General features: G+C 41.1%; 1 protein-coding gene across 1 annotated transcript; it reads right to left on the bottom strand.

Annotated features, from left to right (window-relative positions):
- Window positions 1–8,536: 8,536 nt before the first annotated feature.
- LOC139210567 (uncharacterized) lies at window positions 8,537–15,073 on the bottom strand. Its single transcript, XM_070840618.1, has 2 exons — window positions 15,044–15,073; window positions 8,537–10,639 (listed from the first exon to the last, which is right to left on the bottom strand). The coding sequence occupies exon 2, from the start codon at window positions 10,552–10,554 to the stop codon at window positions 9,745–9,747; it is 810 nt and encodes a 269-aa protein (XP_070696719.1). The 5' UTR covers window positions 10,555–10,639; window positions 15,044–15,073; the 3' UTR covers window positions 8,537–9,744.
- Window positions 15,074–15,554: the final 481 nt, after the last annotated feature.

The raw sequence follows: 15,554 nt of genomic DNA, 5'->3' as shown, positions 1-15,554 counted from the left end.
ATGAGATCTTTCAGCCTTTCAGAAGTAATTAACTAATCAACTACGTGATAAGTTTGTATCTTTACGTGAGAATCCAAGAAGATGAATCAAATGTTGCTCAAATGTAAAATCTGATGATGATGATGAAATCTCTGATGATGAGAAAATGACCCAGCTGGTGCTCGCGTTGTCTGCAAAGGAACTGAAACATGCACGACTCTGCCTGGAAGGGACGGGACGACAGCGCTGCTGATGAGCCTAAACTCAATGATCAGGTTGGGGACAGATACATCACCAACATGGCTGCAAAGTATTTGACTGGCACAAACAATAATCACAATTACCAGAGAGCCTAATCAAGTGCGATGCTACTTCTTGAAGCAGTTTTTCAGTGGTTGACCTTGTATTTCAACATTTTCAAAGGCCAACGCTCCTCTGAGTGGAGGCCCACTAATGAGCCATGAGCAGGCCTTGTTGCGCAGAGACAACAACAGTTACTGGTTCCTCACACTGTTCATCGTTGTTGCTTGTCAAAGCTTAAACCAGACCTTCTTTTCTGGTACTGGAAGGATGAATTGTCGACGAAATGAATCGTCTGCATATTTTAATGTTCTGAAAGAAAGTTTATGGCATGAGAGAGAGAGAGAGACGAGAGAGTGCAGAAACAACTTCATCAAACACATCATCTGTCCTGTGACTCTTTGCCTTGTGACATCAGTTTGCTCCTGTGTACAGCAGTTTTATATTTATGAGTCTGCTCATGCACACTTTTCTGTATGTGTTTGAAGGCACGTGTGGCGTGTGTATGCGTGTTTTGACTGCACACAGCAATAATAAAAACCACACCAGCACAGCCCACATTTTTCAAGTTTGTTTGACGCATTTAAAATGCTAATAACCAGTTTATTATGTGCTACATCAAATGCAAATGCTTTGTTTTACTGCCGTGAAGTTGGGCCGACGTTAGCATTTGCATATCTTATGTCTGTCTCCTTAGCATGCATGGAGGAACCGGATAGCGGGCAGACTCACAATAAATAACATTAACAGGCACATTAGATAAACAAGCTCCAATGATGCTGCTATTAGGGAATGCAGAGCCATAGCCCGCTTAAATGTAGGTGTTTGACACAGCAGCATATGGTGTGCAAATTCCCTCAAATCAACCTAACGCCAACATTATCTGGAAATGTCAGGGAGAGCAGACGGATTGAAAAAACATCACTTTAACGGCAGACGCTTTACGATGTTGAGAAAATGCTGCGGAGGAATTTGCCTCTTTAAGACCAACTGGCGGCTGGTGCTACTTGTGTATGTGTGTGTGTGTGTGTGTGTGTTTTGTTAGTGTGTGTGAATGAGAGCGACAGCAGTTAAGACTATAGTTCAAACTCTAATTGTAAATGAGAAACTTTGTTTGGTTTAATGTTTGGTTCACTTTAAGTCTTAATCACCTTCAGGCTCCATTCAGAGACCCACTAAGACGTGAAATAAACATTCCATAAAGAAAGTCATATATTCTCGTTAAAGCAGCTCTGTTTATCATAGCAGCAATTCATTATAAATATGAGATGGCACATGGTGACACTTTAAGATGGTCGGTTTTGTCACTTTTATTTTATAGTGACTGTGTGATGTGATATGTTGACAGGTGCTTTCTGATGTGTCTCACACACTGAGAGCGTGTTAAAGGAATATACAGCTGAAAGTTGGCTTCATATCACTAAAACTTAGCATTGAACAAGACTGCACTGGACACTAAAGGGTTATTTGGAAGTTTATCAAAGCAGCAACAGATTAGTTCTATATTATAACAAAAAATGTATCTGGATTCAGAAAATGGTCCTAATAGTCAGCATGGTGCCTTGTGTAACTTCTGTCGTAAACATGAAAATATATTTACCTTTGGGTATTCTATGATGGGATGCTAGGCCACAAAATCAGTCCAGTACATAGCTGCCAATGGTTTAGCATACACTAATAATACTGATAATACTTACAACTCACAGATTAGGTTAGGGTATGAGTAAATTAAACAAGAATACTTTTTTCTAAAAAAGATATGTGATAGAAGGGGTAGGCTGATCAATACCTAAATCAGTATCCCAATCCTGATCGTGGAGGCCCACTGCCCTGCATATGTTAGATGTTGCTCTGCTCTGCCGTTAAGTAATCTGTAAGCAATTTTCCTCCTTGTTTGAGGGCCAAACTCCAAGTGTGTTTTCGAGGGAGCATTTGGTTCAGTGAATCACATGTTTAGAAATAGAAAGTTTCAAAATGAAGCGATGTCAGTGAGTGTTCCTGTTTGTTGAAGCTGAATTCTTGCTGGGGAAGTGAGAAGTGTCCCACACAATCAGGAAATTGGTTGAGAATGACGCAGTTTTGGTGATAAACAAAATCCTGGAAAATATTTCCCCACCTCAACCTCCACAAATGTCATGGACAAACAGCTAGCCTTAGTGTGGCCAGTGGAGCACTGTTTGAAGCATTTCTAGGCTTTGAACCTTGAATTAAAGCAAGAAACATGGTCACATACCTTCGTTTACATAGAATTAACGTGACAGTTGCATGGAAACATCAACCATACTTCCTGTGTTGTGGTATTGTGTAATTATAGCTGTATTAGTACAGTCTCTCTTTAACCCAATAATCTCCTCTCTCTTCTCTTCAGACCTCCTCTCCTCTTTGTTAAAAAGGCCACTTGTGATGAGATGCCAGTGTTCACTTGTTCCTCCATTTGTACTCACTGCAAGCCCCCGGCACTCCGCATGAGTGTCAGCTACATACCACAAACAAATACCACAAAGTGTAGATGCTAATGCGCTCCTCTTGTGCTTCTCTCCTTCCTCCTTCCAGCCTGCCCTATAATCTCTCCTCCTCTCTCTCTCCTCCTGTCTCTCCCTACTCCTAATCCGCTCCACAGCCGTGAAAACTTTCCATGAGAGAGAGATGACCCGTTCTAATGAGTGGAGGCAACCACCCACACACACAGCAGCGGAGGGTCCAACCAACACGCTCACACACACACACACACACACACACACACACACACACACACACACACACACACACACAGACCTTGCTAAGCTTGCTTGGCTTCATCTAGATTGCCCAAATAAGATGTACCGAGCCGAGAACATGCTGCATGATTTAAATTCCTATTATAACCCTTAAGAATAGATTTTCAAAATTGTGGAGATTCTGCCCTGTTTTCTCAAGAAACACAGTCAAAACACTTGATTAGTCAATGTACAAATAATTTCACAATCAATAAGGTGTTAAATAGTCAATAAACAAGCAAAAATGCAAAACATCCTCTGATTTTAGTGTCTAAAATTTGAAGGTTTGCTACTTTTTCTGATTTATATCCTTGCAAATTGAATTTTTTTAGATTTTGGACAGTGGGTCCAAGACAACAATGATTGATGATATTTTCATTATTTTCTGACATTTTAGATATGGAAAGTTATTCACAGATTAATCAGTAATGAAGATAATCATTGAAACTGTAGTGTGCACAGGTTTTAGCCTTTGAATGTATTCCTGTTTGATTTCAACAGTTTGTGAGAGCTGATTAACTACAGAAACATGAATGCAGCATTAACATCCAAATGTCTGGAAACATATAGAGTGTGTTTAACACGCAGCTATACTTATCAGGTCTCTGTGCCTTTAAAGCTGAAGTCAGAGTAAATGAAGACCAGACTTACTGAACAAATCTCCAAAATGAGGGAACGACACTGTAGTATGACAGAGCAGCTCTTTTGGTGAGCTGAGTGTGTGCAGGTGTCGAGATCTCAGTGGGATCATTCAGCCATTTTCCTGCTGGTTTCTGTACACTTGTTTATTAGACTGCTTAAAGGGCCATACAGCTGGTTCTGAATGTTGTTGGCCAGTTGAGTGCAGATCGCATATGTTTTACATCCCTACTGACCATTTGCCTCAGAGTTTAAGACGCTCCTCGTCTGTAGTTTCACCTCTAAACTATTAAAGTTTTGTGTCCCCTTTATTTGTGGTCACATGGTATTGCAGTTGAAAAAAATTCATTTTTGGCGTGTACAGGATGCTGTAGCATAGTTCTGCAATCGTGTTTTCACAATTGCACACATTCCTCCGGCATCAAAATGACTTGAATCAGTCACTCAGTGAGTCTTTTCATCCTTAGACGAGTCTCAATCCTCTCCACTCATAGTTACATTCTAAGTTAATGTTTAAGCCCGTTAAAACAACAGGGAACTGGAAGGTGCACCTTGTGTTCATATGGATCTCTAAGTTTATCCACGTGAGGAGTTAGGCCACTGATTTGGTCATTAATTATCTTGCTAACTCCGAACTATGTTAGCCGTTAGCTCAGAGAAAAAAAATGGCATCCATGTTAATGTATTCCTATGAACATAAAATATTGACTCAGAGGGATATACTCACACAATTCCTCTGGGGACACTATATGAATGAGTGAACATCAGATTGTTTTAGTTTATGTAGTTGTACTAACCAGCTCTGTACATCAAGAAACTGGCTAAGGAACATTTAGCTTTTTTTGAAAAACTGCCCCTCATAGCTCTATTTTTGCAAGTTTCTCACATTGCTTCAAGTCTCCACCAACCTGCCACCAAGTCCCGGCTCCGGAAGATGGCGGCAGGTTGATAGCAACTGTACTCCAACACTTCTGTCTAGATCTGCCATGACGGTCACAGTGACCACGACATTAATTCAGACACAACACCGACATGTTAATAAAATAATGAGGTGCCTATCTGAAAGGGCCTAGATTGTACAAAGGCTCTGAGAGTTTTAAATGTGGTGTTTAATTGCTTATAAACATATAAAATAGGGGAACATTGTGCTGTTTTGTCATTAATAACTTATATTGCCCCATTTTTAATGGTTATTAAAATCCCCCCAAAATCCATAATAGTTTGCTTTTGTTGGACAAATAAATGAGAGACCATCTACCCTGGGATCCCCTGACACACATAAACACACACACACACACACACACACACACACACACACACACACATAAAATACCCCGGCTAGTTAGTGACAGCCAGGCTAGCCATATAGCCATGCTACAGTAGCATTTTCTCTAGACCAGCTTCTCTGGTCCTGCTTCAACAGATGGGCCGTCAGGTCCCTGGACAGGCCTGCAAGGTGGAGGGAGGAGGGGAGGGCAGAGTGGGGGGTGTGGGAGGATGGGGGAGTTCAAGGGAGATGGGGATTGGCACCCTCTTAGGAGGACTGAGGAGGGGGTGAGGGAGGGAGGAGACATATGTCCACAGCCCTGGCCCCTGCCGACGGATTGGCTCTGCTGGCTGCCTGATGGCTGGCTCACTGTCACACACACACACACACACACACACACACACACACACACATACAAAATAACTTGTACATCACTTAGGAGGACATTGCATTGATTTACATGTAACCTCCTGAGATTACAAACCTAATCCCAACTGTAACCACTAACCAAATATTAAACCTAAAATTTAGCATTTACCTTGTGGGGACCATGTTTTTGTTCCCAAACAGGACATGAGTCCTCATAATGAGACTGTGTGAACAAACATTTGTCCCCACAATGTCAGTAATATGACTTACACACACACACACACACACATACACATACACAAACTTGCTGCACTTAGTCTGGCAGATCGCTACAGTCTCCCTCTCCATCTGCACCTAAAAGACCCATGCGCCCCAACAATGAGGTGACCATGTCACTGCCTGAGCTGAAGCAGAGGGATGGAGAGAGAGAGAGAGAGAGAGAGAGAGAGATGGAGAGAGAGAGAGGCAAGAAGAGAGGGAGAGAGGAGAGGGAGGGGACACATTAACAAGCTATAATCTCAACTGCCTTATCCATAATGCATTGTGTGGGCCAATTTACATGGTGCTGGTCCCTCTGGGAGAAAGGAGATCATCCATCACATTACTTTATTAGCTCCCTCACACTCTCTCACAGATGCACACACATGCACCTACACACACACACGTGCGCGCGCACACACACACACACACACACACACACACACACATCATTATTTGTCTCTGCCTGTCCTTCTCTCTCTCCCTCTGTTTCGTGGGCCTGTTTTGTCATGGTTGTTGTTTCAAACTGCTGCTGCCTCTATAAAACAACTCCAGACCATGTCGTGTTGTGCAGACTGTGACAAGCAGGGACGGATCTTTTATATTATTTTAAATACAACAGTTTATTTTAAAAATGCCACAGCCATTGGTTTCAGAGTATAGAGTCAGAGGATGAAGGTAAATGTCTGGAATCTGATACTGAGCTTTGTGCTCTGTGGCAAAACTTTCTTTGTGTTTAAGTGAATATATGTCTTACCATAAAATTAATCATTTTTTAGGGGAGATTTGAGAGGATTTAAAACAAATTGTTCAAATACAAACACTTTGTGCCAGTTGTATGTTTAGGATTATCCCTACGAACTTTGATAAAGTAAAAAACTAAGGGGAGCGAGAGGGCACGGCACATTATTCAGAAAATAAAAAAAATAAAATCCTTCTTTTGATTTTTATTTTGTCCAATCGCACCCTAATGTTTGATGAAACATTAATGATATACATCGAACTGCAAGTATCAAACAATCAAATAATTCTCTGCAAGATCAAAATGTTGATTGTTCCTCTTTGAAAGTAATTTAATTCACAAGGGTTTTAATGCAGATTCCCGTTAAATTTAATTGAACTACACTTTTAAAGGACTCCAGTTAAACTGATGTTTCTGAATAATTTATGTGCAGACATCAGTGTTAGAAATTATAGTTAAAATACATAGTTTAATTCATGCACACGGTCTATCTTTTTGCACACATTAAAACCATTTGTTTATTATCTTGTACTGTTAATAATTACACAGTAATTACACATGCATTTAGTTTTCATCCTGCATGATTCCTGTGGCATACACACACAAATACAAACACACACTTATGAGGAAGTTACGTTGATTATTGTTCCTTTTGATTCACTTTACTCAACTAAAAGTGATAGAATTACTCAGTAAGAGGTTATATTTAGGTTTTAGTAGTTGATGGAAGAAATAATTTGCAGAAATATTTTTTTAAAAATGACATCAACATTTCCAATGTTCAGTTTGTGTATGTGTGTGTTTTGTGCGTGTGTCTACAGGCTCAAATCGTCCGTCCGTAAGTGTGGCAGTGAAATTAATTGTTGGCGCCTTACCCACACGCGCACACACACGTGCACGCACACACAGCAGATCCATCAGGTTCCGCAGACACCCTGTGAATAAAAAGAGCTGTAATTGCAATCATATATGTGGAGCTGCAGCACTGCGCGCCATACCGTACCATTAGTATCACAAATAAGTAATAATTTGCTAATGACAACATTATGTTGAGTCAGTTTAGGGGCAATTAAAGTGAGTGATATTTACATATGCCCAATGAATCACAGAGCGTGGCAGTTCGGGCGGACTCTAATGAATATTCATCCAGGCATTTCTCCCCTGCGCGCTGCAGTTTATAAACTGAATTATGGCTGATTTGCCCTTTTAAAAAATGAACATGGGCGCATCTCCCACAAGGAGGCGGCGAACAATAACGTCTGATTATAAAAATGTTTTACTGCTAAACTGCCGGTGAGGAGACGGCGGCAGCGTGGTTAAAGACTCACTTGGAGGGGTGCAGAGGAGGGAGAGCCCCGCGAAAATCAATCCAATTTAGTCTCGGCCTGTCCACCTTTTTCGACTGACATAAATATTTACAGTGCGCATTCAGAGTGGTTCGTGCATCATGAGTATCAGACTCAACCTGTAATTGATTTTTTTTTTTTTTTTTGCCCTCAGATTATCCCACATGGAGGTCATGGCTCACACTGACCTTCAGCCGAGTCGGCTGCCCCACCACCACCGCCGGGGGCTCCTCCGGTAGCTGCCCCCGGTGTGTGCTGACCTCTCAGGTGCAGGATCAACAGGCAACATCAGCCTGCATTCACATGGCGCTTAACGAGATGGGCTGCATGCTTATCATGCAAATAAGCCGCTCTCTGGCAGGTGTCAGCGCGCTCACAGACCGTGCAGGCGCGCATGCAGCCTCTTTAAAACAGGACTGCAATCATTATGAAACCGAGAAATGTAACCACAGACATGGTTTTAACCTGACGAATGCAGCTGTACCTCATAACTGATGATGTAAAAAAAACAAACAAAAAAAAAAACGATTAAACGAAAAAAGCAAATGGATAAATAAGATAAAAGTTGCCACATTAATCCTTTCAGCAGAATTTAGGTGATTTTAGGTCACTACGGGGCCATGCGAAGCCTTTGCACCTTATAATGTGAACATTTAATACATTACAAGCTATGGTTTATGTACATGTGCACATATGGGGACATATAGAGGATAATTTTTTTTGCTACAATCCTTTTTAATACAGATTTTATGTGTCTGACTCTTTATGGTGACTTAATTTGGAAAAAAACAAGTGCATAAACAAAATGTGAAAAAAAGTGTGTGTTAAATTCACAAGCCACGAGGGATAAGTAAACCATTTATTTCTGTTTTTGTCGTAAACAAAAGCAAGCAATGACACTGTTCATTTAATTTTTTTCTTTTACTGATAAATATCAGGCCATACTTTAAGAAATCTTAACAATGTACCTGTACCCTAAAAAATAACATTCCTCACAAGCTTTTAAAGTGCTGAAATGCTCATGACACACTTGTTAATTTTAAGGTTTACAATCTTCTTTAAGAATGTCGATAACTTAAAAAATAAAATAAAAAAAGAAGACGAAAAAAAATGAACCTTTTTTTCGTCGCGTTGTCAGTCAGAACAGTCTTTAGTTTGCTGCTCCGTTTGACCAAAATGTATCTGCTGCCATCTTGTGGTTCAATACTGAAAGCATGAAAACATTTCTACGTGTTATACAGCATATTTTACTGTCTGAAACCAAACACAGCTGACTTTGAAAAGTCTCTGATCATTGAAACACAGATGACTCTGTATATTTTCACAACATATGACAAGAGTCACATTATGAAGAGCTGAGAAAACAATTGCTACAGCATATCAATCTGGAAACTTTAGGTCATGGTGCACGTGCCATAATGTGAGATTAATGAGTTTTAGTTGCAAATCAATGTTCAAAACATTTTCTCATAGTTTTGCTTGGAACTGTATGAAGGAGCAGATTTGTTTTTGTCTTCTCCCGAAATGTCAGCTTGAGGAAACTTTAAAGGCTGCAACTAATTTTAGAAGCACTTTTGTTATATTGGTTGAAACTCTCATAACAGCCCAATAGCAATCAATAAATAAAACAGTTTGACATAAATAAAGAATAAAATATACTTGTCCAATCATTGTATTTGGACCAAATTAAATGATTGCTGCTTTTCTCATCATGGTTGTGGGCTCGTCCTCCAGCAGGAAGCCCGTTCATATGTTGTGGGGGAGAGGCTTCAGAGGAATGTCTTAAAGGAGGGGGGGGGGGGGTTCTGGTAAATTACTTTGAAAATCTAGCGACTCTTGCACATTTCTCCAACGCAGCAGACTTTACCTTTAACTATGAGCCTATCTTTAAAGACAACATGAGCTGTAAACAAACACTCATATCATCTCACATTTCTCAAACCATATTCTTAATTGGGATTGCAGCAGAAAAAAAACCCATCTTGATGCCAAATGTAGGATCTCTTTGGAGCAATAAAGTGATTGTTAGCAGGTCCTGAACCCTGGATCATCTTCCTCCTGTTCCCTCCTAAAAAAAGTAACTTGGTATCAGTACACAAAGCTGACATATATGACAGACGTTTCTGGTAATTTTGGCAGGTGGAGGTCAGGGAAGGGCAGCATGCCGTCATTGTCTATGTGAGTCTGGACTGTGTAGGCTTTGACCACTGCTCCCCACTCCAACACAGAGCTGTGGATGATTCCCAGTCTGGCCTGTTCATGGTACGCTGCTCCCAGCTCCCTGCCCAGAAAGATGTCTTGGACCTGGGATGAGGACAAATCCAAGAGATCTCTCTTCATGTCCTCAATCAGGTCCAGGTTTGTATCTCTGTCCCTGTTGTATCTATTTGTGCCTAGGTGAGCACCATTATCTCTGTCTAGGTCAGCGTTTGAGTTCTTGGCTCTGTTTGGATCTGGACTGCGGTGAACGGGCCTCTGCAGCTGGTTCACCACCGTCAGCCTCTCCAGGTGCTGCACGGCAAAATGTCCCTCCAGGGAGGAAGAAGCCGTCCCTCTGGATCCTCCAGGGCCACAGTGGATCAAGGTGAGGTGCCTCACCTCCGAGTTGTTGAGCAGACGAGCTGTGTTTAATGGTGAAGTGAACCAAACAGTTAAACGTCGCATCCGGAAAACGGGAGACGAGTGCGACTGGGGGCGGTGCAGCGTGGAAAGCTGGATGTCCTTGCATCTGCAGTCTGTGAGTGATGACACACTGCAGGGCTGCGGGTCCTGGCTGCAGGAGTAGTAGAAAAAGCTGTTGTGGGTCACATAAGCCAGGCGCAGGTCAGAGCGCTGGAGAGCCACAGACATGCACAGCAGCACACACAGGAGAGGGGCAGGAGGGCTGAAGGCAGGCATCACTGCAGGAGGAGAGTCTCAGGTAACATACTGATTGGTGCTCATGTGTGTGTGCAGTGTTCAGATATACAACATATACCTGAGCCTATGGAGAAGAGAACACACACATTCAATATAATGATTATTAAATCAATAAGAAAAAGTAAAGATCCATCCATCCATTGTCTATACCACTTATCCTTAAGGGTCGCGGAGGGGCTGGAGCCAATCCCAGCTGACTTTGGGCGAGAGGTGGGGTGCACCCTGGACTGGTCGTCAGCCAATCACAGGACTGACACATTCACACTCACACCTACCTACAGGCAACTTACAGTCACCAATTAACCTGCATGTCTTTGGACTGTGGGAGGAAGCCGGAGTACAGAGAGAACATGCAAACTCCATACAGAAAGGTTCAAGGTTCTGCTGGCCAGTGGATTTGAATATGGAACCTTCTTTCTGTGAAGCAACAGTGCTAAACACTGCACAGTAACAGTAAAGAAGCTACCCAAAATAAAGATAAAAAAACACACATCTATACATAGATCTATCAATACATCTAATACTAATACATCTATCAAACCCCTAAACTCAGGGAGAGCTACTAACCTTCATAACAACTGTACATTAAGTTTGGAAATCCATTCATGAAAGCCATACTTAATCAGTGCTGGAAGAGTTACTCACAGCCTTAACCCAAAAAATAGTAGTGCCACAACGTAAAAATACCCTATAATAAGTAAAAGTTCTGCACTTAGAATTCATGAAACTTAGTGAAAATTCAACCAGGGAGCCTGTCTAGTAATGATCATTTATTGTTTTCACTCCCTCTCCCTCTGTCTCTGTCTCACTCTCTTCACATTTCTAACCCAGCAGCTGATTGTGGGTGTTCACAGTGTTGCATATAAACTAAATTCTCTTGGTTGACATGTCTCTGTAAATTCTCAAACCCTCATGAGTCAATAATCTCATAGCTGTCAAAGTTCAGAGCTGTACTTCTCTCTCTGTGCTGTCAGCAGTCCCCAGTCCTCATCACAAGCATACACACACACACACACACACACACACGCGCACACACACATACACACACACACACACACACACACACACACACACACACACACACACACACACGTCTGCACTGTGACCTTATAAAACAAGAATATCCAGCTAAATACAAGAATTCATGTGGTAATTAAGATTCAAGATTCAATGTGTTTCTTATCATATTCACAGTAAGGAAACATGTTTCTTTGTACAATGAAATTCTTTCTAGCTGTCCGCAATGAATGCCAAACATTTAAGTATGAATAGTTAAAGATAATTATGAGTCTCTAGTAGGATAAATCCTACATCCAGAGGGTCAAAGGTCAATGTAATGTGCTCCAAAAAGACTTTTCTGGTTGTTATTCAACACCATAACTCAGGAACAGGAGGGGAGATTGTGATCACATTTCAAATTTGGTTGGATACTGAAATGATGACACTAATCTTGGGTCTGGACAGACATGAATGTAAACTGCAACTTGACTGCAAACGTGAGGCAGTAATTCTAGTTTTAACTTTCAAACTTGAAGTCTTCTCCCAACTGACTGTGAGCCAAGAGACATCAGAAGGCTGAAAGGCTTCAACAGCTTTGTCTCACACAAAATATGCAGTAGTGGTCCCATAGACCTTGATGTACAGAATTAGCCTTTAAGTAAAGGACCTAAGCATTTCTTCCACTGCACTTCATTGCAATATAGGAGTGACTTTATGTTGAAATTTCATCTTTTAGTAACAAATGTGCCCTCATCATGTCGCAGCTACTTTTACTCCAATTTGTCATTTACAACAATGATTTTTGAGTTACCCCAGGGAGCTCAAACTTGTGGTACATCAACACACACAGTAATAAAATCAGCTTGACAGTTTTGTGACAAAATGCAAACTACTGGTTAAATCCAATGTAAGTGAGTGAAGGTTTATATGACATGAAAATATAATGCTCAGGCCATGTAAGTAAACTCAGTTCAGGGCAACTCTCATACAGGAGATTCTTGTTATTGGACTAAAACAGTCTGAGGTCACTCTGAGGTCGCTCTCTAAGTATTTTCTTACCAAGACATGAAGAGAAGAGGATGTGGACACACTGACAGCTGGTTTGGATCAGTACTTTGTCACACACACACACACACACACACACACAGGGTTTATGATGGGTGTGTTCTTCCTTCACTACAGTTAGGGATACAATGTTTGGCACTGGAAGCCCACATTAAATTACACACACACACACACACACACACACACTTAGAAAATTATAACTTTGGAGATCGCTTTGAGATTCCAAAGAAAACATTGTTTTCAAATCTTGGCTTTTACGAAGGTCTGGGTAGATTTTCTGGTTTGGCGATCATATCAGACTGGGAACATGACTTTCTGCCTCATTTTGAAGCCAGGACAGAGTTGACCGCTACATTCTTCCTTTGGCCTTGAGTGACATTACACAGAAGTGAACTATCATCCAGTTTACCCTCTTTTGTTTTGCCTTATCTCTTATTCCACGTTTCCTGACAGCGTTGCATGTATTCCGTATCAGTTTGTTTTAGTTTTTCCCTGAAACTCTATGATGTCTTCACTGAGTGGAAAATTCAAATCTGTGATTTTCATGGCTGCACATCTCCATAACCTGGAAACATTGTAGTTTGCTTGTTTATCATTTACACACAAACTTCACCCTGGTTCACTTGAAAGCTTTGGGATCCCCGCAAGAATTTTAAAACACAGTTCTGTGTATTTGAACATCGCTTGTCTACGCTGCATGAGGTTGTGCTGACTGACCCACCCATGGGTGAGAGAAGTTTAAAGGGGCAAATTTTTTTCTGTGTTTAGCTGTATCTCACAGTAGATGAAATTCTGTATGAAGACATGTTAGGTTAACTATTTTTTAAATGGATGGAAAACAAGCTATTGAACAATAGACTGTATATAAAGATGGATGACATGACAGCTCCCCAATAGTAAAGCCAAAGCCCCCTCCATGCTAGCGGATGGGACATGGGCCCAACTAGAAATCAAACTACATCTCAAATAAATATGTTTCTGTCACTTTAGGTAGTTCACTGATTCACTTGGTGTTATTTCATGCTATAAAAAGGGTGTGTAATGTCATCAATGTCAGCTAATCCTCGCCTGCGACTGGGTCGTGCAGGTGTACGGGCAGAAGCTCATTACCAGCCTCAATCACCACTGCACGTCACCAATGCAAGATGCCAAGATTTTTGTACAAGATACGATCTGATGACAGCAGTGTTATGTGCATCAGGTGATCAGCTGTGCTTAAAAGATAACTCTACATTTCTTATTGTTACCAGATTCCATGAAAAGACCAAAAACAACAATGACTTGATCTTACCAGCATGTACTGTCTTGTACTGTCTGTGTAGCCAAAGCTTACTTTTGTGTCACAGAAATCCATTGTTGTCCTAAAAACTGTTAAAACACCATGACACACGTCTTCTATACCATGAACACAGCTGCTACAGTTCATTTTAAGTCAGTGCCTCGTACACCATCCTGCTACCTTCAATAACCACTTGCAGCTGAAAATAGTAAAAAAAAAAGCAAAATCAACAGTTGGCAAGTCAATCAAAAAATGACACGTGTATTCGTGACCCATTTTTAAAGATATATCTAATGTATTTCTCTGTCATGGCTCTGGATCACCATTGGATTTATTTGTAACTGCTGTGAATCCAAGCCATCGACAACTATCATCCGCTGTGACGAAACAAGTCACAAACTTTATAGAGCCACCTTTCAGGCATACAGGCAAGACGCTTTTGATTCTTGAATATCCCTTTAATATAATTTCCCGGCTTGGTGGAAATGATAGTGAGGTATGAAAGACCCAACGCTATTCACTCGATTGCTAGTTTTGTCAAGAGTACATAAGCATTACAGCTCTGGAGGACAGGAAAATATACTTCTGTGTGTGTCCTGTCTGAAAAGACTTTCCACCCACTAAGATAAGACTGAGTGAGTGTCTGGCCAAATATCTGGCTCTGCTATGAATCACTGACATGGACCAGGGGTGACTCAAACCACAAATGTTTAGTTATCGAGTCGTTTTTGTGTGACAAGAGTGAAGTTTGTCTTGTTAAAGCTCAAATCTACGGTTTTATTTGTTCTAAGGAGAAAACCAGAAGTTAACAGTGGGATGACAAGTCGCATCCTACAGTGAAATTACGGCTTCAGCATCATAAGCAGTTGAAGTGTTTAACTGTGACACATTTTACAGTTTTCTATCACAACAGTTTTGCGAACATTTTCTATTACATAACAGAGACACAGGAATGCACCGGCTATGTAATGTAATATGAGAATATACAGCAGGCTTGGCTTTCTGTTCCTTTTTACAGACTATCATAGGACACAAACATACATTTTCTTCTACTGTGAAGTATACTAAATGGTCATCAATGACAACACAGATAGTAATTTCCCAGTTTTTTGGTGTGTAACTCACCTCAAGTTGCTGCTGAAGAGCTGATATGTGAATGCGTCAGTTTGAGGCTGGGATGGGGAGAAAAAATCCTACATCCAGCTGACGTCAGGATGGGGGAAGTATCCCACAGAGGAGGCTGTAACTGTCTGGGGAGCACACTGAGTTCAGCTTCAAGCACTGCATGCAAGCATTGAAAAAGATGTGTTTTTCCTAATCGGAACAGACCTGAACCAAAGAGTTTTTTTCCTTTTTTTTAATAGGGCAGGGCAGGGTATGTTCATGCTCACTGCACAGCCAAAACTATATGTATATGTATTTGCCTTTTGTAAATTGTAAATAAACATTACGTCCTTTATCTACCAGTAAAGTTAACATATTGGCATATTCACTTACTGCCATGCCCCTTTATTTACTGTCAGGATGAGGAGGTACTTTTGGAAAGCAAAAGCCTTTGGAAGAGTTGGTAATTTCCCGTATTGTGACGTAACACGAGCCAATCTTGCCGCATTCACAGCTATCGGACAAATGTGAA

The sequence above is a fragment of the Pempheris klunzingeri genome, chromosome 12, assembly GCF_042242105.1.
Source record: "Pempheris klunzingeri isolate RE-2024b chromosome 12, fPemKlu1.hap1, whole genome shotgun sequence".
In the NCBI taxonomy this organism is placed as follows: domain Eukaryota; kingdom Metazoa; phylum Chordata; class Actinopteri; order Acropomatiformes; family Pempheridae; genus Pempheris; species Pempheris klunzingeri.
This window is presented reverse-complemented; position numbering and strand designations above follow the sequence as displayed.

Bases quoted from the DNA above. Each gene is read 5' to 3' on its own strand.
- LOC139210567 (XM_070840618.1), bottom strand. From the start codon at position 10,554: ATGCCTGCCTTCAGCCCTCCTGCCCCTCTCCTGTGTGTGCTGCTGTGC.